At 43.1% G+C, this 25,573-nt stretch overlaps 3 protein-coding genes across 5 annotated transcripts in view; 1 reads left to right on the top strand and 2 right to left on the bottom strand.

Moving 5' to 3' along the window:
- Window positions 1–1,942, bottom strand: part of trbd (ubiquitin thioesterase trabid) — a 73,740-nt gene extending 71,798 nt beyond the window's left edge. The window contains exons 1-2 of one of the 2 annotated variants that reach the window (XM_077645655.1): window positions 1,809–1,942; window positions 917–1,139 (exon numbers count right to left, since the gene is read on the bottom strand). In XM_077645655.1, coding sequence (XP_077501781.1) covers window positions 917–1,060 — 144 coding nt within the window. In that variant the 5' untranslated portion in view covers window positions 1,061–1,139; window positions 1,809–1,942. The other variant, XM_077645656.1, reaches the window with a different exon arrangement.
- A 114-nt stretch (window positions 1,943–2,056) lies between these two features.
- On the top strand, window positions 2,057–4,884 carry LOC144112845 (protein D2-like). Of its 2 annotated transcripts, none has more exons than XM_077645659.1 (5): window positions 2,057–2,192; window positions 2,986–3,079; window positions 3,356–3,476; window positions 3,535–3,672; window positions 3,814–4,884. In XM_077645659.1, the coding sequence occupies exons 1-5, from the start codon at window positions 2,059–2,061 to the stop codon at window positions 4,029–4,031; spliced, it is 705 nt and encodes a 234-aa protein (XP_077501785.1). In that variant the 5' UTR covers window positions 2,057–2,058; the 3' UTR covers window positions 4,032–4,884. The 2 variants fall into 2 exon arrangements, with proteins under 2 accessions (XP_077501785.1, XP_077501784.1); XM_077645658.1 differs by lacking the exon at window positions 2,057–2,192 and adding an exon at window positions 2,471–2,580.
- Window positions 4,885–9,225: 4,341 nt separating this feature from the next.
- LOC144112840 (eukaryotic translation initiation factor 2-alpha kinase 3-like) overlaps window positions 9,226–25,573 on the bottom strand; it is a 76,081-nt gene continuing 59,733 nt past the window's right edge. Inside the window, exons 16-19 of the mRNA XM_077645653.1 lie at window positions 24,811–24,996; window positions 18,544–18,645; window positions 17,281–17,343; window positions 9,226–10,338 (exon numbers count right to left, since the gene is read on the bottom strand). Of these exons, the coding sequence (XP_077501779.1) occupies window positions 10,165–10,338; window positions 17,281–17,343; window positions 18,544–18,645; window positions 24,811–24,996 (525 nt within the window). The 3' untranslated portion in view covers window positions 9,226–10,164. The remainder of the gene's footprint in view (window positions 10,339–17,280; window positions 17,344–18,543; window positions 18,646–24,810; window positions 24,997–25,573) is intronic.

Raw genomic sequence — 25,573 nt, 5'->3', positions numbered from 1 at the left:
GCCATGACTATAATTCTCTAGAGTCCTAAAGCTACACACTGTGAGTTAAGCAAGCACTGGTCTTCATACCCAATTTCTGCACTCAAACGAAGGCAAACACGAGTACAAACTGCAGAGGCACAAGCACAGTACAATGGAGAGCCCACGGAAACGAAACGGTGGCAGAACGCTTGTCAGCGCTAAATGATGGTGCGTGCCTGTTGTTGAGATATGCGCAGTGCGCCTTCCCTAATACACTGGCCTGTTCGCACAGGCATTCCAAATGAACATGGCTTTTCGACAGAAAAGCTGCAAGGGACTGCTCTTTGCTCCCGTGGGGGAGGACTGTAGGCACCAGACCCAAGGAAGCGAGTATGGACTGTTTAGCAGCCAATCTCTATTGCAAGTTGCTAGGGCAGCACTACTTTGCGCGTAGGTTCTGCATTCTGTCTGAAGTAATATACGGCTCCCGATCCACGGGGGTCATTCCCACGAAACTATACTGCAGAGTGAAAGCTAAAGTTTACCATGGTTTATAATGTTTAGCTTGGTTTATCATACCAAGCTATGTTTCCTGCAGAACAGCTGCCGCCTGTGCAAGACAACGAAATACAACTTATCATTGAGCTCAGCTTGCAAGATGCTACATAGTGCTAGATTTGTTGCCACACTGGCCATTCACAAAATACAGTGAGCTGTATTATTCACAAAGAACCTGCAGTAATGAGGCCCTACTAACGTTGGACCATTGAAAGAGGCTTACATCAGGGATCACTGCTACATGTACACCTCATGAATTTTTTTTTTTCTGATGAAACATAACAATGACTTACAAGGTACACAAACTACAGACTGAACCTCTTCCAGAAAAAAACACAAGAATGATACACTAGCACGCACAAGCACACAATTTGCGAAAAGGGGCCATTTGACTAACCTTGTAAATGTCGCGTTCCTCACTAGACGCTTCCTCTTCAATCAGAGTGGGTCTAGGGTTTTGGCAGATGACACACCGCAATGCCTTTGGCCAGTTCTCATACGTGCAGTGCTGGCAAGTCCACTTGCAACCCTGCCGACTCATGACTCCACCGGGCCCAGCACGTCTCGCGTCCAGCTCTTCAACAGCATCTGCCGGCCGCCTCTGCTAGTGGGACGCCAGCCTGGGAAACGCACGAGCGGACGCGAGTCGTCGGGTACCTGAGCACGCTGGTTTCAACTTTCCGCTCGCATCCGCAGCTGTCAGGCAGTGGTCTAGTTACTGAGGAAACGGCAGGCTGCCTAGTAACGTCTTTTTGCATTTCCGTAACACAATGTAGTCAATGACGAGGTCATTAATCGCCTGTAAGAGATGTCTTTTCAGAGCTATACTCCTACATGACTAGTCCACTCTATCGATTGAACAAACGATATGTTAGCATGGAAGGTTATTAATCTGCAGGCAGTTCTGAATTATAACGATACCATAAATTCAATTCAAAATTGTTAATCCAAGTAAAAGTTGCTTCAGTCAAATCATACCACATTACCTTCACAACTCGAACGCGTTCTACAGCAGTGCCCTCGGTGCGCTACTGAAAAATCAATGACTTCAAAGGACAGCCCTTCATCCGTGGAGCAGAAAAGGCATTTCAAATAGAATTCCACTCACCCCAGTTAGGTAACAGACGATCCCCTAGAGGGCCGTTTTTCATTCGTCATAGCAAAATGATTAGGCTTACCAAGCTACTTCTCTCAGCAACCGCGAGCATCGAACAGATTTAAGACCAGATTATAATTAGATGACTACCAATTCCTCCTAATGCTAGCAGTGCTAGCAGAAGCGTGAATACCTTTTGACGGCAAGGCAGAGAGGCATTAGAAGCCAACGTAATGATCTGTTCAACTAAGACAGAACATTCTTTTTTTCTCTTACTGCCGAATAGCTGCCATGTTTGTTTTCAGTAAGCTCCGACTCTACGCCACAGATGGCGTTAAAACGCTGACCTTGTTGCGAACAATCTATCCGCGTGACAAACGCTCAAGCTCTTTGTAGTTTTGCGTAAAAAAAAGCATACCAGCGATTCTTGCACTTAAAAATTAATGATGTTTCGAGCTGTCTGTTCGCGAGCAATCTTTGCGTTCGGCCCTCTCAGCGCTTCTTTGACCTCTTCCCAGAGAGCAGCATCTGCATCCGGGTTTTCATCGTCGTTTCGCCGTTTGCTTCAACAGAGCAGGTATTGTGCATTGACCGTCAGATGCATTTTTTAAGTACAAAAGGTGACTGAACGCTGCAGAAAAAAAAAGCACCTGAAAGCCATATAGACATACCGCGCCTGATGCTGGAGTCTGTTTTGTATCACAATTGTAAACACACAAGATATTCTGTAATCTGGAGGTTGCCGATGCCTACCCACGCCGGCCTGGGGGAAAATAATACTGTATATTCTTAGCGGGTTGCATTTACTGACTGCATCCCGTGCGCACAGATTCTTCCACTAGACGGAATTCCTAGTTGTTTCTCGAGAGCATGGATACGAATAGTGGATTCGTAATTCCTCCCCAAGGCCGCCAAAACAACGTGGTACCGGCTTCGTGTTTACGTCCTAATAAGCCTAAGCTGTGGTAAAGGCTTTTATTTACTTTTGTTATGCTTGAGTCTGGCACAACTGGGCGCCCGCCGTAAAAAAAAGAGAACATCTTGTAGACGTTCGCTCTCTATAGTAATTGGCTTTGAATTTTTTTTTTTTAGGCAACCCGTCTAAATTGCTGTAGCGAGCCTCATATTCCTGTCCGTTGTTAACAGGCAAATGTAATAATTGGACGCGGCTTGCAAATTTGTGTTATTGTGCAAAAATTGAGCCATAATTAGCGAATGTTTGTGGAAGACGAAATTGCGTTTGAGCTTGTATTGTGCCGTCCAAGTGGACCGAGGCGCGGTCTGTCCGAACTACTGCCGGATAATGTGCGGTCAAAGTTCGGTCTGATAATAGTGCCTTTGGCTGTCGACGTTCGTTTCTTCCTTCACAGTGTGTACCTTCAGAAGGGCACCGGGATGACAAAGATGGAGGACAACCAAGTTGTTCCGGACGTGATCGACACGGTCCCGAAAGATACCGTTGAGGTAACTAGCCTTCTGTTGTATGCACTTCTTCACGAGCTCGGCCGTGCAGCTATTAATGCACATGGTGCTTTCTCTAGCGACGTTGGCGTTCACTTCACCCGCTTCCCGGTAAAAAAAAAAAGCTGGCATACTTTCTTCTCCCTGGCCCGTTATGGCTCAGGCCCCCAGCGTAACATGTTTTGAGTGCCCTGGAAGGACAGTGAGAAGTCGGCGAGTTCTGGTGATTATCAGCGCCATTTCCTTGTTTGACGTGGCTCCGGGGTTTTTTCTTCTCAGGTGACCTACAACGGTGTCTCGGTTAACATGGGAAATACGCTGACGCCGACGCAAGTCCAGTGTCCACCAACTGTTTCTTACCCGACGGACGCTGGCGCCCTTTACACGCTATGCATGACTGGTGGGTTTCTCTGTGTTAAATGCAGTGCCAGATCCAAATGTTTCCTATGCTGATGCAGACCCCGATGCTCCGAGCCGGCAAACACCCAAGTATCGGGAGTGGCATCACTGGCTTGTGGTAAACATTCCTGGCTGCAAAGTCTCAGATGGAGAGACTCTGTCTCAGTATGTTGGTTCAGGACCTCCAAAAGGAACAGGTGAGACTGCATTTATGCTGGTTGTTTGCTTGCAAGAAGCTCCAAGCATCTAAAATGTGTATGGATACAACAAGTAGAAGACATTTTAGCTCAGTCCAGTGCGAAACTATACTTCCTTACTCTTTTATGGTTTTATTGCAGGTCTCCATCGGTATGTCTTTGTGGTTTACAAGCAGCCTGGGAAGCTCTCCTGTGATGAAAAGCGCCTCACAAACCGCTCTGGAGATCACCGAGGTGGCTTCAAGATCCGAGACTTTGCCAAGAAGTATCAGCTGGGAGAGCCAGTTGCTGCAAACTTCTACCAGGCAGAATGGGATGACTATGTGCCCAAGCTCTATGAGCAGCTGAGCGGCAACTGAGATCAAAGTGCACTGATTGGCCTATGGGGTTTGCCCTTTCCTGTCTGTCCTTACTGCGCTGTTCTTTCCTTGTTCTTTGCTTTCTGTTGCATAGCCCCCTCTTTGAGCTCAAGCACTTTACTGTGCTCTGGCATGCTCTGAATAAAGCAGAATTTATGTTGGTCTTAAACTCCTTCCTTGATTATTCCCAAGCCTCTTTCTCTTTTCTACATACACTACCCTTATTAATACCCTGAGTATGGTGCATGTTTACAGTGGTGGAAACATGTCTAAATTTTTCGCTTAAGTGCAGAAGATTTTTGTGCACATCTATTAGCAACTGCATAGTGCAGAATTCTGCTGTGATAGAGCAGGACACATGAATGCATGCCCAACATTTATTGTCTACACTGCATTGTGCACAATTCTGCTGTGAACATGCCCAAATCACCAGATTTGTCTGGAGGTGTCTGGTACTTTCGTCTTGCTATGCTTGCACTATGGGTCTCCTTCCTAGTAGAAAATGCTGAAATCGGCATGATAGCACAGCTGTAAGTGCATGGCCTATTGCAGTCATATGTGTGGGCTGGTGCACTTTGACAGTGTTGCAGAGGTACAGGCTTGTGTTGATGGTCACATTGTGCTAAGCTGACATGACATTGATGAATGCATGCCTGAACCAATTGCGACAAATCCGTGCAGTTATTGTCAAAAATAAGTGTGCACTATGCAAGTTTGCTCAGGGGCATGCATTCAGAGGGTCAGTCAAATGGCAACTTCTTTTTGTGTACCGCAGCATTTTATTTTTTTTTGTGCTCGCCTTGGGCTAAGGAATGCCCTTTGGCATTGCCTAATAAACACAGTTTGTGCTGGACTTCATTCTTTTTCTTTGAAAGCACATGCACTGTTATGGAAACTTCATCCTAAAAAGAAGCGATCAACTTTTTCATTGCCACCTGATGATACGCACCATTTTCCCCTTGAGGACAGTGATGACAGTACCTAGGCACACGTGGTCCACAGTGTAGATGTATTCGTTTGCTAATATGAGTGGGATCTTTCTTGAGTAGTACTTGCCAGGGCACCATTGTTAACCCCTTGGTGGACTTGGATGAGCCAGGCTCGTCGTAAGACAACTGTCATTTCTGGCTCCTGATGAGTCCAGCTTGTGTGTTCATCCGGTTTAAGGCGAGTAGGGCTCGTCCAAAGCGTTTTGCTTTGCCAACAGATTGCAGAATGGGTACTAAATGACCATTTTGATACCATTTTATTTTAAAAAATATCAAGGGTTAAGATGAAAATGAGGCACTCAAGAGTACCAGTTGGGTAATGCCTGGCAGACTTCTAATCTTGTGCACATGGCTAGCTACAGGCAGTTACTTCCAAACCTACTACCATTATCATAAAAAGCCACGGAAGCTAACTTCGTAGGTGTAGCCTGTATGATCATTTAAACAAACTTTCTCATATTTTATTAGTATGTCAAAACATCTAGGACAGGCAGGAAATGAAAGGGCACATGCCTTCACTCGTGAAAATGAGGCCCTGAATCGCCTAGAATGCTGGTCCCAGCACTATGACCCTTGAAAAGAATGCTGCCCACTGAAAATGCCACAGACGGCACCTGAAGGACCTTTACCATACCTGCTGCCTTTTATCGCCACTTGCCTTTAAGTGGTGGGGGGAGGCAATCGTCGCACTCACTTCAGTTCAACCAATAACATGCCACATCGCACACATATCCTACACTACTAGGTCTGTCGGCTATTTTCACACAGAACGCACAGAATAGACTTGTTCCTGCATTCAAGTCTCCCCACATCTCTCCATGTTCCTATTACTTAGCTACGTGTATTGCAACACTAACCTAGCATCCTGTCCTTTGGCTTCTCCTCACACAGTATCTGTGCTACTACATATAAATGCCAATGCACATACACTTGCACAACCCACCATGACATCCACACCTCTCAATCTTCACAACCTTAAAGTTGGCAGGAGGAAACTTGGTTTAGAATACCACTGCAATTCCTCAAGCATATCGCTCAACCCCAACCCCCGCCCTCGCCCTATACAACTGCCATGGGCCTCCCGAAAAAAATTTCTGGCTACATGCCTGGTTTCAAAGGTAGTGGAATTCAAGATTTTAATTTTTTTAAAGTAATTTGCAATTTTCTGATATCAAGACTTGCCAATACTTCAAAGGATTGGCCTGAAATATGAAAACGAAAATTACACTGAAAGGTAGGCACTTTCCCCAGAATTGCAATGCCCAGGTATCGCCAAACAGAACTATTTTATAATTGTTCGTGTTGCATTAAAATAACATTACTGTAAACATTTTTCAATGTAGAAGATAGTTCTAAACAGGCATGGGCAGCATCAAAGATACATGTATCCTTGATAAGTATCGCTATCGAAAATGCATTTTCAGTGCATCGTGTATTTTAACGATACCCGATATTTAAAATAAAAGTTTCCACTGATTTCGATGCTGCTGTGGGTCAGAGACTGAGCCAGCAGCACTCGCACGGTCGTTAGCACACTAAATAAAAAATGTCGATTTGCACAGTCAATCAAACACGAAGTAGGTGCGCTAGCACTGCTTACCCCTGCTATTCTTTTATAAGCAACACAGAGTGCACTGGTGTTCTATGAGGCTGCTCCTTTTCAAGACTCGCGACGCGGCTTAGCCATGTCTCCGCGCTTCAAGCTCATGGAGAGAGAGAGCAGGGGCGGCTTGCACGTAGCATATAAGACAGTCTTATTCCCAGTTTAATCTTATTCGCGGTAAAACCTCTCTCGGTTTTGTGAAGAGGAAGGGAGCATAGCTAGTTCACTTTGTCGCTGGATGCCTGAAGTGCCAGGAACGCCGACTAACAAGCTATCAGTCACAGCGTTTGTGGTGCGCTCGAGGTGTCTACAGACAAAGTGAACTAGCTATGCGTCTTTCCTTTTCTCAAAACCCAGTGTAACCTTATTCACACCTTTCTGGTTCGGAGAAAAGGAAAGGCGCATAGCTACCGTTGACTAGAGAGCTAGCCGGCACAGGCTTCAAACAGCCATCGGGAGTGATTGCGGCTATAAGTGTTGCGCACTAAAAGGAATAATTAGGAAGAGACAATGCCAGCACTGTTGGCCCGGTCAGTCGTCTTTCTTCCTAAGTTCATTGTTTGGCAGATAGATGCAAGAATGCCGGAACAGAGGGGCGGTCATATTGCCCAAACATTTCTCCGGACAGTGCAGAACCCCCATCTCCAATTGCTTGTACTCGGATCAGATTTCTGAAAAATGCATAAATTCTAGGACATATACAGCACAGTGGGGATTAGCTAGTTGTAAAGCATTTCGTTTCAGTAACCTAAACCAATCATCCCAACAGAAGTTGATAGCCTGACCCCTGTTCAAGAGCATGGCTATAGCAAAATTGACACAGACTATGTGCAAGCATTTTCAGTGCAGCCAGTCACTCCTCATTTGTATATTTTTATAAAGCTGCCCATTTCAATTAATTTTATCTGCATTAACAAATACACCTCAGAATAGCGCAAAATAATAAAAATTGAAACAAAATTTCAATATGCAAATAGAACGGAATAAATAACAAAAACTCAAAAGTCTTGCCCCTCACTTAAAAATAACTTCCACCCAGAGTCCCTGGATCGATGAATTATGTTGTGCTTCTGCACACTCAGTGACAGAAGGGATGAGCAAACAGGCTAACCAGTATGGTAGAAACAAGACCCCTTGACCCCTATTTAAAGTTGCAATGGTTGCAAACAGAAATTGAAGACTTTCGCCTTCACGCTCCAAAGCTCACAGAAAATTTTTTACATTGTAACCATGATAAAGGTCATGCACTTTTCCACACACGGGCCAATAGGGTCATCAGCTGATGCATTCCGTTCTTTTGGAGGAGCAAGCTACTTCACTACAAGTCGTAGTTCTCAAGAGGTGCTAGTGAAACAAGTTCCTTAACTATACCTCAAGGATGCTCGAGTCGGACATGGCTATGCTTCACTCTGATCCGTAGACAAAAGACACCTTCATAAAATACAACACGGCAACATGCTCGTCTGGCTCCTGTAGATGGGGTTTTTTAAATTGCTTTGGTTAAAGCACAACCACGTCATGAAGCTCTATCTGATCACCGGTTTGAGGAAATGCAGTTACTTAATGTCGTTAAGTAAAAAAAACATCAAAATAACAGATTAGCAAATTATGTTTTGCCCGATTAAAAATTTTAGCCATTTTATTATTTGTTGGTTTCCTTCTAGCTTTTAACGAAAAATGTTAACTTCGAAAGTCTGTAATACACTGTATCGGTGAAATAACTGTTCGGCCTTCCCAAGCGCATGGAGTTTGCACATTTTAGCACAGGGCAGAGACAGAACCAATGTTAAGTACTGCAGTAACAAACAATGAGCATCAGATACAGTTTCAAGTGTATTCATGTAGGCAAGTGCTCGGAGACCAGTTCGCATGAAGAACATTAGCTTTAAAAAAAATCTTGCCAGGCTGCTTATAGAAGTAAAGTAATCATTTCAATGTCCCCATGGCTGAGTTTACGGTGGAGCTTAAAGAAATCTATGCAGTTGAATTCATTTTAGCCCTTTCAATTACAGTGTGCTATACCGTACACACTAAAAATTCAGAGAAACCATGGAGAAATTTTTAACTTGGCAAATCATATTACCAGCTTTACTAATATTGGCGATTTCAGTGCTGTGTTGAAGTATCGACGGTACAGTATACAGTACCTGTATCGGAAATCAATTTTGGTTCGGTATCTTGTATCGGTATCGGAAGTACTATTTTTGAGGGCAAGAGGTATCGATAGGTATCGTACTTTTTTCAAGTATCATGCCCAGCCCTGATTTTAAATCGTAATGACCAAATCACGAATAATGAACAGTAAGTATATTATAAGCACTGTGTCCCAGAGCTTTTTGCCTACCATACTTTGCATATATAGTGCCAAAAATGAATTAGAAAACTTGCTGTGAAGTTGCCTTCATTGTTACATATGCTATGAGGCTGACTTCCATTTGAGGCACAACACCATGCACCACTCAAGCTTAATGCATATCCAGTGTGCCAAGCAGTGTGCAGACACGCATGTATATTTTATGTACCAACACATCTTAGCAACAACACATTGCCAACAAATCCTAACATATAATGGAAGGAACCACTCATATGTACTGTCATAGAGAACGCTTGAGGTACTTTCCACTAAGTGGTGCTGCAGTTTATTTCCAAGACTAGCAGCAATGTACTGACAACCAAGTAAATTCCAACAGCAAAGAAAACCACACATTGTGTGGCATCATGAATACCAGGCTTTTATTTACATATGTACAGACCTGTACAAAACTATAAATACACAATCAACAAAGCACAGCCAGCTCTGCTGCATGAAAACAAAAGATGTCATCATAGTATTTACATAAAGATGCTTGCTAAAGCACTTCTTTGCATGTACTATGAAAGCTTTAAGGTCCCCACTTTTACCTCGGACCACAGGCAGAACAATGAAGATATTCCCAAATGCCAGCAAACTTACCAAGGCTAACATTCCTCTCAAAGGCATGCCATTTCAATAGCACCATAACAAAAAAAAAACAGATGAGAGCACATTTAGTATTGGTCCACCCCAAGAACAAAATAATGATTTACAGTTGAACCCAGATATATCAAACTCGGATATATCAAACGCTGGCCGCCGACCTGCTGGTAGCACACTACTCGCTAGGTGTTTGTAAGTTTAACCTGATTCGAATCGAAGCCGCTGTAGACTGTTCTTTTGAACTAGCCACTGCTTATCATAAGATGTTCTATCATAAGATGTTCTACATAGCCAATAATTCGAAATATCTGAATTCGATGCATCTGGGTTTGACTGTATTGCCGCATCTGAGGGGAAAGCTGTGGATGATATAGCGTCGCCCCCTTGTCTTCTGATGCTGGTCCCTAACAAAAAAAAAATGTTTGAGCAGCAAGATAAACAATGTGGCCATCACTATGCAATATGAAAAATTCAAGCACTTTAGAAGTTAACTCAAAGAAAACAGTCAGAAGGTTGGCTGTACAGATGGCGAGTATCAGCTTGATGCACAAAGGAATGTTTGAATGACATGAATGGAAGGAGTCGCTACTCGGACAGAGAAGACGACTGCCGATGAGAAAGGGTGCGGCGACGTAGCCTGGCCCGATGGGCGATTTCATCACTTGGCTGGAATGCTCGGAAGAGGGCATGCTGCCTGATATCTCGAGCAGATGGCCGCTTCTCACTGTCATGGCTGAGAAGCTGCTCTATGAGCTTGCACTGCAAATTCAAACAGTTTGATCATTATAGAAACGGCTGCGCAAAAAATAACACGCAAGATGCAAGGGATGTTTCATAAAAAGAAATCACACTTTCAAGACGCAGGAATTTTTACTTTTTAAGCTGCAGTAATCAATCTCGCATGATCCAACACTACTGGAATCCAAATCTTGTAAGTATTGATTTCTTTTCAACATAACGTTTTCCGCCAACAGCAAAACTACTCATCAGCGTTGTCTGCTCAATGCAGTGAGTAAAAATGTCTACTGGGTGCCATTCCTAATCTTCACAGACCTTTTCCTTCATTGATTTGAACCATCAAGCATAATAACCAAAACGAACTGCTTAACTCGAGGTCATGGAGTTGGCCTAAATAACTAAAGATGACTTTCCAAAAAAAAAAATAGCTGTGCAGGGTTCAATAGGCCAATATTTTTCTTTTATGCACCAGCATAAGTCATGCACTGCCACATGCAGTAATTATTGAAAAATGCACGACTAGTATTTGCTAAACAAACAGTGTCTAAGCACTAGTATTATGCATGCTTGTGCTTGGACACTAGCTTGTATTCAATGAACAGAATTTTCATTTCTGATGCAGTTTTATTTTTTTTCATGAGGTGGCATTTTTTTAACGCACTGTGAAGACGTGGTACCGCACTCATTGCTCGCCAACGACGACTTTGCCGCCCAACTTCAGAGCCTTCTGCACTGCTTAAGGGCACGCTGCATCATCTGGCTTGTAATCAGACAAATAAAATTTCGTTTTTGATGTACTACTACTTCTTGCAAGGCGGCATTTTTTTAATGCACTCCGAAGACGTGGCAGCGTCAAAGTTGCTTGACAGCCTCTGCATGCGATGCGCACTCTAAAACATCGCAAATCTCAGGACTCTGCTTTGTCTGCGGTCGATTTTATCGATGACACGAGCAGCAGTGTTTCTGAAGATACTGCCATTTCGTCAGGATTTAGTTCTGACATCAGCGACGAAGGAAACCAGCCTGGAACACAGGAGGCCAAGCTCCAGCGCCCAACTACAGGGTTTCCAGTTATTATTTTGTAGCAAGAATACTATTGAAAACGGAAGTTTGACAGGTAGTGGCCAATAGAATACGAACCATTTTGCATATTTCAGAAAATTTTGTTCTTTTTAGATACAAGCGTGTCTTTAAAGTTCTGTTCAATTTTTGCCTAAAATCTTGATTTTGGCAAATAAAATTTTCTGTTGCAACATACAATTAGTTATTCAATTTTATATGCCTAAAAAGCAAATTTATTCAGCTTTTTTTTTCGTGTATTGCATTCAAATTTAAATGCAGTAGTATTTACAAAAAAAAGCTACTGAAACCTACAAAAAAGGGTCATTTACCCCAAGGCAAGGAAAAGGTAAGGAAAGAGTTAAATAGCAGAAGTAGAACGGTTGGCTGAATGATGATGCTAGATGATACTGCATGCCCATGAGCTGCCACCAAGACCAAGACAATCTATTGAGTACATTCTAAAGGATCTCAAACTTTTGCAGTAAAAGAAAAATAACAGCAGCATTTATACACCATGATTTATACATGGCAACTGCTGCAAGAGTTACTAGTCACACCTCACCAGCCATTTTCATTCCAAAAGTGCATTGACAAAATCAGAGATACCAATTAATGACAAAAAAACAAAAGAGACTAGATTCACAAAATTACCTGACACGTACTTGGTACAAGAACAGCGGATTCTGACTCAGGCAAGTCAAATGAGCAAGTTATAGAAGCACTGACTGTTTAATATTAGTTTTACCATAATCCCTTGTATGTGCCACATATAAACGTGCACTAAAGATAAGTCTAAAAAAATTCGTTTTCGCTTTTATTACATTTTGGGGGTTTCCGTGAATAAACAGTTTCAGTTGCAGACAACATAGCCGCGAATAAAGCCCACGGAAATAAAAATTTCCTCAGCGAGTTCAAATAAAATAGCGGGAGCACGCTGAAACTGCACGCTCTTTTCGATGTTTGTGCGATGGAGCCTCCTCATAAGTCTAAAAAAATTCGTTTTCGCTTTTATTACGTTTGGGGGGTTTCTGTGAATAAACAGTTTCAGTTGCAGACTACATACCCGCGAATTAAGCCCACGGAAATAAAAATTTCCTCAGCGAGTTCAAATAAAATGGCGGGAGCACGCTGAAACTGCACGCTCGTCATGGTCTTTTCGATGTTTGTGCGATGGAGCCTCCTCATAAGGCTTCACTTTCGCATTTTTGGCTTTTTTTTTTTAGCGGGCATGGGGCAAATCGGCCTTCAGATAAAGCTCTGTCCTACATGTCGGATGCTGGGCATATATGCATTAACCTTTTGCTTAGAACGAGAACCTAAAGATGAGGGGCTCACTAATTGAACAAGCCCCAAGCCGCTATCTTGCCATACACTAATGACACAATCGCACAACAGTAGTACTATACTGTTCATTCAGTGTGACAACGATGGCTTGGAGCACCTTATTTTATTCCTTCCTCAATGCAACTGTACAGAGTTGGATTATGATGACGATGACATGATTTCAATGATGCAAGGGCAGCTTTGGTAAACAAGCACCATGACTAACATGTTTGGTCTGCATGATGCAGAGCCAAAGAATAAAACTTAATTTTCCCAAGCTACCTCTAAAAAAGCCAAGCATCAGGCCAGGAGAAAGCTTGTACCGGTGGGCACCCAGTGACACTTGGAATCGAACCCAAACACACAGGGAGATGTTGCAATGGCTTACTGAGTGGAGACCTACCACGCGGTTACGCTGGGTTGTGACACCTGAACAGCTATGCATTCCAGAGATAGAGGTTTTGCACCCTGTACTTCGCACATAATGCCAACATGCCAGACACACAATGCTCTTTCATCAACATGACAGCGCTGAAGGCCACCAACTATAGCTATTGACACTGCATCATGCCAATAATAGAAGCCTTCCTATTAAATTCGCCAGCATTACCTAAGCTGTTCCACACAGGCCGCTAAGACCAAAGGCTGTAACGTAAATAAATGTGAGACTTGCGCATGGAACAAAATAATTAGAAATAAAAATGGCAAGCATCAATGAAAAAAAAACTGTGCATCAAAACATTCGGCCCCTTATCTATAATTTTACAGGCTGCTGTTGCCAAGCAAAGCATTACTTGTACAGTCCTTGTAAAAAATATCCAGCTCAGCCCGCCCCCGTGTGGAGCTGCTGTGGGGATGGGTAGCAGCAATCCTGTCACCTAAGCGCGCTTGCTCCAGGGGTATATAAGGCGAGGGCGATGGTTTCCCTTACTCTTGGGTGCCTAAGGAAGACAGAGTTGAGCTGGCTGCAGGACAGCAAGTGCAAAATTTGCATTATCACTTCCTTCACGGCACCTCTGTGCAAGGGCACCTGCATCTATCAAAGGCACAGCATCACTTTTGTTCAGCAGGATGCGTCACTCTTGTTGGGTGCTCTGAAACCTGCATGCATTGCGCGAATGGCCAAGTTGTTGCGACAGCTCAAGAATAAGCCGTGAAAATTTTTTCGCATCACCGTGGCCTGCGAATAAAGGAACTAAAGCAGCGAAGATAAGTTTTTACAGGCACCGCCTGCAATGAAAAGGTTTGAAGCCCACTTTGTGGTTTGTAATGCGCACCAGCATACACGATTCTTTTACGCTCTTTCCTGCACTCTGTTCGCTCCAAACCATGTTTTGCGAACTTAAATTTTCATTTTCTTAGCTTCACAGCAGCACTCCTTGAACATGATTGTGTCGCACACACTTTACCTTTGGTGAACATACATTAGTTCCTTTTTAAGAAGTCAACTTTTCTCGCCGATGGTAAACTTCAATGGACACCGCTAAGGCAATGTTTTAGATAGAATTCTGCAGGGCTGCAAAAATAGCAAAAAGGAACTCCCGCACCCTGCATTAGAGATATGCTGCAATCTGTTAATTCAATATGTAAAAGTCATCCTTATATATTTACTTGTACTATTTGCAGTACTTCCATGTCATTTCATTTTGAGCAGCGTAGCAATGTTTGCAGCACAATGAAAAGTTGTGGTAAGAGTTAAGATGTTAAAGGACTGAAGTCATAAAAAACTACTTTCACCAACGTCAATGCCCCTGTAATACTTAAAAAAAAAAGGTTTGTTCTACTCAAACAGGTGCTTGTTTTCATCCTTGTGGCCCCCAGGTAGTGAAAAAAAATGTGGTGTGCATGGACTGTGAAACATGTTGCCTGCTACTTGAGGCATCTTGTGCAGGTGGCTTTGCAATTTTTAAAAAGTAAGCATGGGCCAAAAGCTAGAGTGACCACGACAAAGTCAATTTTAATGAATTTCCAATCCAAATTTTGCAGATTTTTGGATTTGAAGCTAACACTAAGTGCAGAAAATGAGTGCCAAACCTCATTATAGCAAACACGCAAAAAATCTTAAAATAGTTCAATATAGCCGAAATTCATAACATAAAATTTCGTGAAAAACGCGCGCAAAAGCAGTGCAGAACTGGGGAGACCTTTTTCAAGTTTTAGTGGTGTTTACGAAGGCACTTGCAGAGATTTTGCAGGCCACAAAAAGCAGGGTGCCAGTTGAGTTGTCTTCACCACACAGCAGCACCAGCGAGTCAGGAACCAGAGTTAGGGTGGCTTCCCTGCTCCAACACTGTGTCCCGTGGAAAATGGCACGTCAGAGCGAAAGCTATTGGCATTTTCACCACTTCTGTGACAGCCAATATGAGTGCAGGATGGTCACTACAATGGTACAACTGTCCATGCCGCTGCTTCCGGGGTGTTTTCAATGGGTGTGAGAGGTGCAACACATACTGACCGCCTGGCTACCAACCCTCCACGCTGCTCTATTTTCCGTGGAGCTGTTGGAAAGTGTGAGATTTCACACTAGCATGAGATAAAAGTGCGAACCTTGGCAAGAACGCTTGCCACACCATCACCAGTCGCTTGTGTAATGCGGCGAAGCTTGCCACCTGCCATCCAAGCGGGTGCCACTTGCTGCTGGGGGATTCGAAATATCCCTTTTGGGGCCAACCACGTTCAATATATCAAGTGAAAATTGCATGTGTTGATTAAAAATATTTACAAAGAGTTTGATATAGCCAATAATTCGTAATATCTGCATTCGTTACATCAAGGTTTAACTGTAAAAAGAATCATGTGCACGATGAAGCACATGCTTCACTGCAAAGCGCAAAGCAGGTTTGCGGCCTTTTCACAGACAGAACATCCGACAACACTTCTGCACAGGCCGTGGTAAAGCGGAAGAATTTTCACGGCTTATCCTTGAGCGGCCACAAGAACTTCGCCACTTGAGCAGCGTGCACCACATTTGGAGTGCCCAAAAAGAGTGATGCTGTGCCTTTAAGAGATGCAAGCAACCTCACATTGAGGAGCCAAGAAGTAGCAACATGAATACCATACTTGTTGCCATGCAGCCAGCGCAACTTGGTCTTCTTCAGGCACCCAAGAGCAAGACAGACTACTGCTCTCACCCTTGATACTGTTGGAGCACGCTGGCCCACAGCTGCTCAGTCTGCACACTGGTGCAAAGGGCTGTATATTTTTGACAAAAGCTGTACACGACCAAACTAATTATGGTTGCTCCATACAAGTCGTATAACATGCTGGTGACGATAACAAGGCTGTTGCTAGTGCAATGCTCACTTCCTTCCAGCCCTAAAGCACTAGCTACTCGTTATTTTCAGAATGACCAAAAAAAGCCAACTCAAATTTTCTATACGAACCAAAGCAGTAACACTTGACTGTGCAAAAAGAAAATGTCTTTTCCTGCTCTGTCATACCTAATGGCTGCACTAGGTGATGGCACTAGAGCACACATTCACAATAAAATGCGCAATGAAAAAAAAAACAAAAACAATGGAATGCAACTGAAAATGATACAGTCGATCCCGAATATATTGAATTCTTGTTTATATTGAATAGTCAAAACATCCCCTAGAAAATCCCGTGCAAAAGTATACCACTATTTGCATTTAACAAACTATCGAACTGCACGCTACACACTTCATGTAGCACTTCTCCTACCAGCACTCCCCTGATCACTTTTTACGGGTAAAGCCAGGTTGGCAGCGCAGCCTTGGACACCTACTGGGAGCGCTAGCCATGTGAAAACACTGTAAAACCTCAGCACGACGTGAGAACGGGGTATGGTTGTTGATAGCCTTCAGCCTGGCATACCTAGGTATTATCAAAGCTGCACCGCTCTCATGTGGGGAAGCCGGCATTCGGCGCAATAGTTTTCTTGTGGCAGCTCTTGTGTGGCCTGCTTCGCTCGCTCCGCAGCTGAAGGCACCGCAGAAATCAACTGTACCTTAACTTTAATGAGATATTATTGTGTTTACAGTGTACCGGCAAGAGGTTTAGAACTCTTTAGGATAGGGGGCGGCTAGTTCCAAAGCACATCCACTGCAGCTTCAATTCAAAACGAGCTAGGCCTAGCGATATCCAGCAAGCGGAGAACCACTTCGTGGTTCTAGGTTACAGATATGCCTATCTGTTGCCATTTTTACATGCTGAACTATCGTATTGCTATTGGTATGTGGAGTTTAACGCCCTGAAGAGAGACATGCGCTAGAGAGATCCCAGGTGGTAAAAATAATGCCGGAGTCCTTCACTAAGTGCGCCCCTCATGCTGAATTATTGATATATCAAACTATTTCGAGATCCCCTTCAAATTCGATATATTTGGCAGCGACTGTATCTGCTTCAGTAAGACGGCAAGTTCAGATAGTTGGTACATACTGACTGAGAATAACAGCGCAGTGACAAAGGGAGCAAACAGGACCGGCGCTGCAGAATAATGGACAGAACTTCACTCTTAACTTCTGCTGCACCAAGCACGCTTTAATTCCACTTAATAATTGTGAAAAAAAGATCTAATGTCCACATGCATGCACAACACTCAAAAGCAACTATTACCTCAGCTTTATATTGCTTGACAAACTGAGATGGGAAATTCAGCTTCTTGGCATTCAGTAGTACCTGCAATGATAAAACCTGATAAAACCGACTTGCCCGATAAAAATAAAACTGAATTGCTGACACTTGCTGCTGTAAGTATCAGCAAATTGCCTTGCTGCAAAATGAAAATGGTACACATACTGCAAAAATTAAAAGAGCTTTGAAGCTTTCTTCAGCGCAAGGTGAAGTTGGTTCATGGACCCAATCCAGGCAACCATTTGCTTGTATAAATTACAGCTATTACAACGTGCAGTAATTTGCAATACAATTGTACAGCAACGAATGCCCCAAAAATGATTACAACAAGCCCTGCCCCTTAGTTTTCTCAGGGAAATTTCACGTGCCTTGCACTCTCAAAGGTGAATCAATCTATGGATCACAAGACATTTCAAAACAGCCAAACCAACAGGCACTGTTCTTATAACTGCGTATTTTTTCTGTTATAAGAGCACTTAGTTTGTGTAACAAGGAAGCATCTTTACACCATTTCTGCTTGGTAGAAATAATAGCTTTCTTAGTAAATAGAAATTTACTACCAACAAATTTCAAACAACAAAAATCAATATTCTGTCTCAGATTCACTGTTCTGGTCTAGCAACTCGCATGCTTCGCAGAACCACGAAGAACTGGTCATGAGCACAACAAAAGCATAGGCAAGGACTAAGCACTCGTAAATGCAAATAAGAAAAAAAAAGTGACTAAGCTATGCAAAATTTGGTACACATTCATTCTTCCGTGCACCATGGCAGGAATTCAATTGCCATGATTTCACTTTGCGACCTATAACTGATGCTACCAGCATATTTTGCGGTGAGCATATAATTTAAAGCAAGCAGAACCCTGCTCGTAATGTTTGGAGTAGTAGTTCTGGTAGCAAGTAAAACATTTGTGATTCGTAGTCTTTCCAAGGAATTTCTCTTGAGCAAATGTTAGCCAATGTTATTGTTTTCAGCAGCCACACATGCCATTTGCATCAGCATGCGTCACATTCCTTTCTTCCCAAGAGCATGGCCCACTGTCGGTGAATGTTGGCCTGCATGCTATCAATCACACGGTGGCGTGATTGATAGCATATAAGCAATATACTATAAGTGATATACTTCACATTCATGACTTTCATACAGCTGAACGTATTCAATGTAACGCATAACTTGTTGTTTTCGATTTCATTATAAACACTGTCTAGCGCACCAACTCTAAAGCTGCAAAATGCAAACTCACCTGTATTCTCTCCATCTGAGTTGAAAAAGGCCATAGGAGCTCAAAAAAGATCAGCCCCAGAGAAAAGATATCTACTGACTGGTTGTATTTCAGACCATCAATCTACAAAAGAGAGAAGAACCAGGTCCTCCAATTAAACACGCTGACAAAGGCCACCAATGCATGCTGCTAAACAGGAGTGTTGCAGGCAGTACAGCACACTTCCTATAACTCTTTTGCTACCGCCAGAAAACAGGCGATTTCAGGGCAGTGCACGCAAAAACTTTTTTCTCCCGTAAATTAAAAAACTTTACTTCACTGCAACACACCGCAGTGTAGCTATAAAACCTCTTTTTTAATGACATAAAGAGGAAAAAAGACAAGATATGTACTGGTAACAAAGAGAAAATCTTGGGCAAAATTTGAGAAACTCGCACAAAAATTCACAAAAATATTAAATATAATTAGCCAGAAAACAGGAGAATAAAAAATCTAGAATTTTAGGGGTTACTATGTCAGAAATGAGTAAGTTATAGAACTCTTGATGCTAAATTTTCCAATCATGTAAAAAAAAAATCAGTTGCTCGGGCAAAGCACTTTCGGTGCCTACTCAGCAGTGCAGTGTCCAGGTCGATCCTGGGCCATGTCAGAAAAAACTCGATCATCTACTCCACTGGTGGCATAGAATCGATCAGAACAGGCTCGGTGCTTTCTGGGGGGTTCTGAAAACAGCGATTCGCCTCGACAACCGCAGAAACGAAAGTTACAGATCGGCACCTGTCGGTAGTCCAGGCTGGGCGGAGAAGTCATCATTGTCCGAATCAAAATCAGACAAATGGACGTCATCTTTTCACAAAAAAAAAGTGTTGGGGACATTTAAGCTCCGCCATCAAGGGGACGACGCAACAGCATTAATGGGTCCCTTTAGCGGTTCATGTAGACCCGGACACTGCTTCCTCTTTCACAATCATTATATGAAAGACTGCATGACATACATATAAAGCACTGCTTTAACCAAGCCATACAAACATACCTGCATGGCCTAGCTAGTGTCATGTATATATTCTGTATGGTCATGGCCACCCACTCCTGCCCAAGACCTTGCATAAGGTCAACAGTACTAAAAAATGTCTGACCCGTAACCCAAGGGTCAAGGGTTCAATTTGCGACTAATTATGCACATTTTCTTTTCAGCGCAATACATTTACTTTATATTTTTCAAGTCTTAATGACATTTAAGTCATGTTGTGACCTTCTAATCACCAGTTTTCTTATGTTTTAATCACTTTTTAAATCTGCAGCTCCACATGTGACGTAGCCACCTTTTCGACCAATCCGGATTTTTCACTCCCAACACAGCCAACTAAGGAAAGAGTAAGACAAACTTGAATGGACCATGAAAATTTGTTTGTCTGATCAGAAGTTATCCTAACTTAAGGGGGGATGTGGGGCTAAAATACAGATTTTCAGAAAAAAATTGTGTTTTTAAGTTTGAGTTGTTTTGGATTGCTGGTTTAATGAAGAATATTCTCGCCAAGTTCGGTTGTTATCGGAGCAGTAGAAAAGAAGAAAATTAATTCTTTTCACGAGGCGGTGGCACACATTTGCCGTCGAAGGCGTCTATGAACGCTCTTCTCAAGACGCGGCCGCAGTGCGGGCAAAAAACCGAACGCGAAGTGAACGCCCACGTTAAAAAAGAAAGTGTTTTACGCGCTTTTTAGTCACGGAAGACAGTCTATCGAGAATAAACAAGGTCACTAATGAAAAACTAAAAAAAGAAAGGCATAGTTCTGGCCGCGGCAACTACAGAGTGGCTGGCAAGCCAAAACAGGAGCTTTGATTGGCAGAAAAATACCATATGGCCATACAACGCTGTTTCACGTTTTCGCCCCCAAAATAAAGATATCTGAGCACGCTATGCATACTAACAGACTCCCTCAAGGCGCTATTGTGGCTGCAGGGCATTGCGCACACCCGTGATCGAATCTTGGAGAGCCTCTGTGCATTCCTCGAACAGACAGGCTTGACATCCCGTCTGTTCTCTGCTATGTAGTTACGTGCAGTGACCAAACGCTCCGCGAGTGCTACCTTGGACGAGTAACAACTGGATGGCCCAATCCAGTTGTAGTCAACATACTAGTGTTGTGCGTGTGTTTTTATACCTCCATCATGAACTAATCACGTGCACAACCTGGACACATTTCTTATTGTGTAAATAGTTTGTACATATTACTTCTCCCCCTATCCTCTCTTCCTGTTCCCTCACCTCTTTCATTTCATTTCTCCATTCTGCCTGCTATCCTTCTTTTCCGCTGCCCCAGCCCAGGTGCTTCAGTATCAATGGCAGATGCCGGAGCTAGCAAAAATCTTTTCCTTCCTTTTATTACTATTTTAATAAACCACTTACTACTACGCTATGCATGTCCAAATATGTGTTACATGAAAACAATGAATAAAAATGCCTTGCAATCAGAAGATAATTGTAAATGGAACATATATGGCAATATGCATTAAGAAGAGAGGCGGGTCTTGAAATGAAAAAAAAAAAAATGCGAAAATTTTGATTATGAAAAAGTGGCATATTCGAGATCAATACACTCAAGTTCCTGGCTAAAAAGTTTCAAGGTCTAAGTTCGACCTCCAAATACTAAAATATCTATATATTTTGCGCCTACGAAGCCTGGAACTGGCGGTTTCAGCGCAAAACGTGGCAGGACTTCAAGCCTGTAGCTTCCGACGACCGTGTCCCTATGGCCGCCATCTTGGTTTTTTTGAAAGCTGGACCCCTTCCCCACCTCTTGGTATTACTCACTACTGTGAAATATTTTTGGAATGGCGGCATTCCACTCTTTCCTGGGGCCTTGAAAACGATCTCCGAATGGCTGGCGCACGCACTTCAAATGCTATTTTATCACCTTCGTGTTTTCTGTCAACGTGACCGGCTTTACGGAAGTGTTTATTATGTTTTTATACTGTAATTTCAATTATTCTTATAGCGCTGAATTCAGAAAAAGCTAAACTGTGGAGCTATGCTGTTTCTGTTCAACTGAGTCAAACATTTTAAATTTTGTGAACCATAATGTCATCTAATAATATTTCATTATTATGATGCTTCGACAATAGGTATTTAACATTTTTATATGATGATGTACTTCAACAGCAATATAGTTAGCATAGCTCCAGATGGCAGGTGTTTGGCTACAGCCCTATTTCAATCGAAACCAAAAAATTTAGGAAGAAAGTGTGTTGTTGACCCGTAAGAATTTACCCAATTAGGCCTAAGCTATTTTCATTAACATGGGAACTAATTGAGATATACTGAAACTAATCATATTTTTGAAAGCAGGAAAAAGAAACTCATACACATATAATTTCATTATGATATCTTTAATAATAAAAATGTTCATTTCATGACCCGCGTCTCCCCTTAGGTGAGCTATACAGTGAGGGCATGAGACAAAGTCACATTATCCTACCTAAAGACAGGTTTGGTCTAGTTTAAATTTTTCATCGTCTCTTTTTTGCTCTCTCTTCTGCAGTGATTGCTATATGTGTTTTTATTTTATTTTCTTTTTGCTCCTTATTTGCATTTTTGAGGCTCCGAGCTCCCTGAAGGTGCCCAGCTGGGTAATCATACATCTCTATCTTATCTCGCTTCTTCAACAGAGTAGCTGTTATGGACTCTACAAGCAGGTGCACCGTATGTCTTTTCGACCGCCGCAGGCAATACCCCATGTGATGACGATATCTGGCCATCTCTAAGCCGTGATAACGCTTACTGCAACACCATGTGAGCTGAAAATTCGGCCTGCAACTGTTTAGGCCCCAAGTCGACGAGCAGGTGCGCTCCGCACCTATGCACCTTTTAGCACACCTGAGACGTGGGAAACGTGAGGCACGCAAGATACCAAGATTTGGCATCCCTGCACCACACGTAGGCAGGAGTGAAGGTAACGTGCCCTTTCCGCATCCACAAGAAATCTTCCTCACAAGATAGCTTCCCTGCACAACTGTGCAAAGTTGCACAGAAGCTATCTTGCAGGGGTGCGCATTCTTGCGTGGAAGTGCTTTACATTTTCTTTCCTTTGCTTGACAGTGCCGCGCAGATGCCCTGCGAGTGCCACTGCGCAGGCTCCCGGTCACGGTGAAAGTTAGTCTTAACCTAAGCATGCGCGAAACAAGCAAATTAAGCGGATTTTTTTTACACTGAATCCTATAGGGAGCCAACCAAATGGTCTCACGTTCATCTTATCTGAGAATTTGTCTTAACCAAGTTCATCTTAACAGGAGTCCACTGTATTTTTAAAATGCTCTTGCGGGTAGTTTCGACTCTGGTACCAGTTCCATCAGCATCTGTTGTGCACATGTTGCACATGTTGTGCACTATTCTTGTTCAACATGATTCTGAATGTGAGGAGAAGGAGCCCCAATGAAAAATTTGCGCTGTTCAATAAATGCTAGAGAACGAGAACCAGGCAGCAGGCAGGCAGTTTGACGTGAACGAAAAAATGATCTAGGACTGGCACAAAGCCACAAGAGCCCTCTGGTCGCTGAAGCCAGCAAAAAAGGAAGACTATTGGAAGAAGGCATGAGGATCATCTATGCACAGCGACAACCGCAAGCATGTATCACCACTGCACTCTCTAACAAAAGGACCCTCAGCATGTTCTTACAGCGCTTACCAAATTAACATGAGCATCTTATACAATGGTGTGACTTTTTTTTGATAATGTTATTTATTGCCTCAGGGCATAAGGGGAGTTGGGAAGGTAGAAAGAGAAAGAAAAGAGTGGGTGGTTACGTATGTGTGATTCTTTTTTGGAAGAACTGCATCTGCAGGGGGAAGGTGCAAATTGTAGATTGAAAAAATTAATGTGGATTAGCTGCTAATCCAGGATATACAAAGCGAAAGATGTCGGCGTTCACTTGTTCATTGGCGTTGGCGTTGACAATGTTCTAGATGGTGACGGCTTTGAGCAAAGGAAGGGCGCATAACTCCATGGCTCCCTGGATATGCGGACGCCTCATTCGTGCTTTGATACATGCGGCGGTGGTGAGAGAGAGATGTGGTCTGAACGCATTAGCGCTGACAGCATTGTGGCTGACATGCGGCACTGCAGCAATAGCTAGGCCGCAGCGTTCACTTGGTGATCAATCTCTCGCTAGGGTGGCGGGAGGGCGTGCTGCCTATCCAGTGCGCGGAACGCAATCAAAGCAGGCTTTTGCAGTTGAACACCAACACCACGTATATGAAAGCGAGATTGATGTCTCCACTGACCCACGGAGTCGGTTGTGCGCCTCTGCTTTCGTGAAATTGAACGGCCTTTGCAAATTAGTCAACGCCAAACAACTCTATGAACGCCGCCGGCTCACTTGTTTTGTTTGGTTTTTGAGGAAAGGAAATGGCAGAGTAACTGTCTCACATATCTTGGTGGACACCCGAACCACGCTGTAACGGAAGGGATAAAGGAGGGAAGGAAAGAAGAAAGAGAAAACTGAAAATTGAAAGTTGGATTTTGAAGTAAGGCGCGGCGCTATGCAGCGGTGGAACACCTGTGGCTCGGTGCTACTGGTGGCACATGCGCAGTAGTGACCAGGGAGCGAGAGAGAGAGAAATATCCGCGGTGAGGCGCACATTGTGACATCATGTGCCTCCTCGGAGCACTGCCACGGCAAAATCGCAAGTTCGTGGCCAGTAAAGCTTTCGCTTTAAAATATGGTACTCTGTTCAATGTTCACTAGCCAAAGATGGATAACAGTGACACCTCTAAAGGAGCAGTTGTAAGAGATGAATAGAATGCACAAGACGCGTGAAATGTCAGAAAGACAAAAAGCTACTTAACTGACAGGAGCGAGGAGTCCCATGTAGCCCACAGAAAACTCAGATGGAACATATTAAACTAAAACAGCACATACTAAACTAGTATGAACTGCGAAGTGTCGATTACTGAATGCAAACCCTTAGTTCAGAATGCAGACTAATTTTAGAAGCTGCATGGTGCTTAATAATGTCCATGCCACTGTTTGGAAGACACTTGTCTAGAAATAAAGTCATCTCATTGTTTTTCTGTTCCAGGAAAAGAGGCCCAATTTCATTCCAACTACTATCCCATTCCCTCCCCTCTACCCAAAACAACACTGCAAAAATGCAATTCCAGAATTGAGAACTGCACTCCAGTAACCAGTGCCAACCATTCCACACCCATGGCAGACCTCCGGAAAACTGGAATAATCTCCAAATTATTACAACTCTGGAAGAACAGCTGCACAACCATGCAGTGAGCCTACCTGCTCTGGGCTCATGTAAAGCTGTGTGCCCACTTGGTCAGTAAGGCGTCCCGATTTGCTCGAGAAGATGTCTTCTGAGGGTGCCTTCAGAGGCGTCGATACTACAGAGCCACCAGTCAATGCCGTCACCAAGCCAAAGTCACCAACTTTGATTGCATCATCCATTGAAAAAAAGATGTTGGAGGGCTGTGCCAGTTGAAATAAAAAAAGGAAGAATGGTGAAGAAAAGTCACAGCGTGAACAGCACACAAAAAGCTTCTCTGAAAGAAGCTCGAGGACAAGTTTTCTGTTTGTCCAGCAGAAAGAACATTACCTATACTTATACCCCTGTCACACGGGCACTCTAAAGGCACTTTGAACTAATGCTTCTTTACGCTCCCAAAGGAGCACTACTTCAAGGGAATTCGTCCGTGCTACACGGTCACGGAACGACCTTCGCAAGAAGTTTTTAGTGCCCTCATCGGCGAAAAGCGTTATTAAAATTGCAAACCTCACTGGACATGTAAATACAGAAATGTCACATTTTTTTAGTAAATTAGTTTTATAACCGTATTATGTTAAAGCAACAAACAACATGACCGACATGGCGGCATATTTACCGTGGCTACCGTGACGCTCGTATATCTGGATCGAGAGTATGGCGTGGTGAGACTGCCACAAAACAAATGATCTTATATTTTAAAACACCACTAATCTTATGAAGTGAATTTATAAAATTAAAATTGAACGTTTCTTTTCTCAATTTATTTATGCTGTTAACTCG

The sequence above is a fragment of the Amblyomma americanum genome, chromosome 1 (genome assembly GCF_052857255.1).
Source record: "Amblyomma americanum isolate KBUSLIRL-KWMA chromosome 1, ASM5285725v1, whole genome shotgun sequence".
In the NCBI taxonomy this organism is placed as follows: domain Eukaryota; kingdom Metazoa; phylum Arthropoda; class Arachnida; order Ixodida; family Ixodidae; genus Amblyomma; species Amblyomma americanum.
This window is presented reverse-complemented; position numbering and strand designations above follow the sequence as displayed.

What these genes read in the sequence shown, in the direction of transcription:
- LOC144112845 (XM_077645659.1), top strand. Translation starts at nt 2,059, where the DNA reads ATGATGTTTCGAGCTGTCTGTTCGCGAGCAATCTTTGCGTTCGGCCCT. An exon ending in TCCCGAAAGATACCGTTGAG is followed by an intron (nt 3,080 to 3,355) that starts GTAACTAGCCTT and finishes TTTTCTTCTCAG; the next exon opens with GTGACCTACAACGGTGTCTC. An exon ending in AGGACCTCCAAAAGGAACAG is followed by an intron (nt 3,673 to 3,813) that starts GTGAGACTGCAT and finishes GTTTTATTGCAG; the next exon opens with GTCTCCATCGGTATGTCTTT.